The following is a 2,037-nucleotide window of genomic DNA, read 5'->3' as shown; positions in this document are numbered from 1 at the left end:
AGTAAGAGTTTGTGAAGATTTCTCATCTGGCCCAGGCAAGGAGCAAAGTCTGCCAGCTTAAAGATATCCCACTCTGTGTTCAGTTCAAATTCCCGGATGTGCTCTGGATGAAAAACCTTCAGGACCTCTTTGATAACGTGGACAGGCTGAATCCAGATGGTCATTTTCATACAGCAGAACTGGACAGAGTCCTTTCTCTGCTGGGCCCACTGCAAGAAGCATGTTTGTTCTTCATCTACACGTGGCCTGAGGCAAAGGTCAGCTACCACCTTCAGGCACTGCCTCAGTGCATATCTGGGAAGGACCTTCACTACTTGCTGCTCATCTGAGGTCTCTGCTGAGCAGTCACCATCCTCTACACAAGCCCATATGTTCCAAAATTCATGGCGCTTCTTCCTCAGGTCAAGAACCTGAAGTTTTCCCCTCCTGTGGGTAAAACGTGTGAAGTGTCAGCTAAATGGCAAGACCCCACACTGACTCAGCATTTCCTCCAAATCTCTAAACTCAGCTCTAACTCCTGCCAAGGTGGGTGTTTTTTCAGCAGCCACTTCCCACCCTGTAGAGGCTTTCCCTGAGCTGCACAGGTAGCCCTGGTAACTTTCCTTTCTCTAAGTAACTCAGCTTCCCCTTAGTCCCATTACTAGTGATTGGGGAGGCCAGGGAAGACTGATTTTCCTGTGTGGCTACATCTGCTCCAAGCTCTGATATAGGCAACAGTCCTTAGCACAAGCAAAGTACAGTTTCCAAAGGCCCTGTATCCCTATCTGATGATCAACCAGGAGCCTCTCATCCTCTCAAGAAGAAGCCATTCTCCCTGACCCCACAATCTCTTCTGTCTTCTCAATGGAATCCATTCTACAGCACTTGCTTATTGCTTACCTGGAGTGAAACTTTCTTTGCAGCCACATGTCTACTCCTCCAAGCACTGCCTGGAAGGTTTCCAAGTCAGGGGTCTTCATCAATGCCCCCACAGGGAGACAGGGGAAAGGCCAGGTTGCCACCATTGCCTTCACAGTTGTAGTGTGTCTGCCAGTCAAGGCCTCCTTGAACAGCGCTGGCAAGAGCACCATGGGCAGTTTGTCCAGAGCTGACATGTCCAAGGTCTCATCTCTCAGCAGAGCCTGCCTTGCCAACTTCAGGAGTGTGGGTGGAGTCTGAGCACTCATCTTGGAAGGTCTTCAGTCAGAAGGATCCTGGGGAGGCATTTAAGGGAGAATACATTCTCAACATCAAGTTTAGAAAATCCCCTCACCATCACCGGAACTACTCAAGATCAGAGTTACTGCTCTGGCAGTGGTGGAGACATCAGTTTAATCCATTGTCCTCAGTGGAGGTTTCAAAACAATCTTCCTCACTGATAGCACCAGGAGCGTCTTGCAAGGACACCCAGAGTTACACATTCCCCAGCGTTCCTTCCAACCTTATCCAAAGCCCCAGTCAATCCCATACCCTCTGGTCAGGAGTCCCCAGAAGTCTAAAAGATGGGTACCATCCTTGTGTGCCAACCAGACATAGATCATGTCACAAGTCCCCAAACACAAAGCATGGGAAATTTACACACACAACCTACCTATAATTTTTCTAAAACATGGAAGCTGTCTGGGAAAAAATGAGATGATCCTGGAAACTATGGTTGGAACTCCATCCTGTATTACTTAAAGTTATGTCAAAAACCTGTATTGGCCACACAAACTGAATTTTTTTTTTTTTTGGTTGGTGGGACTTGGGGAAGTTGACCTCGATGAACTGGGAATGAGTGTGCTCAGGGTTCAATGATGTGAAATTGCCCAATAATCAGTAAAAATATTGCAAATTTTAAAATAGTTTTAAATAATATACATCCAGAAAAAAAGTCTTTATGTCAATAAAGAAATGAATAAATAAATGATTTCCCCAACTTGGGCCTAAACTGTCTATTTCAGGGGCCCTGGCCCTTTGGATCAAAGTGACTTACCGTTCTGAGCACTGATGAGCACAGGGTCTCTGGATCCCAGTAGAGCCAGGCTGTCACCACAGTCTTCACATCCAGAGGGAATG

General features: G+C 46.8%; 1 protein-coding gene across 1 annotated transcript; it reads right to left on the bottom strand.

The window, feature by feature from the left end:
• Positions 1-5: 5 nt before the first annotated feature.
• Positions 6-1,166, bottom strand: LOC129674375 (PRAME family member 20-like; the record flags this gene model as incomplete). Its single annotated transcript, XM_055604342.1, has 2 exons — positions 880-1,166; positions 6-423 (listed from the first exon to the last, which is right to left on the bottom strand). Coding segments are annotated over exons 1-2 (705 nt in total), but the record flags the coding sequence as incomplete, so codon positions are not given.
• Positions 1,167-2,037: the final 871 nt, after the last annotated feature.

Source organism: Psammomys obesus, unplaced genomic scaffold (assembly GCF_907164565.1).
Source record: "Psammomys obesus unplaced genomic scaffold, mPsaObe1.curated_primary_1811, whole genome shotgun sequence".
NCBI lineage: Eukaryota > Metazoa > Chordata > Mammalia > Rodentia > Muridae > Psammomys > Psammomys obesus.
This window is presented reverse-complemented; position numbering and strand designations above follow the sequence as displayed.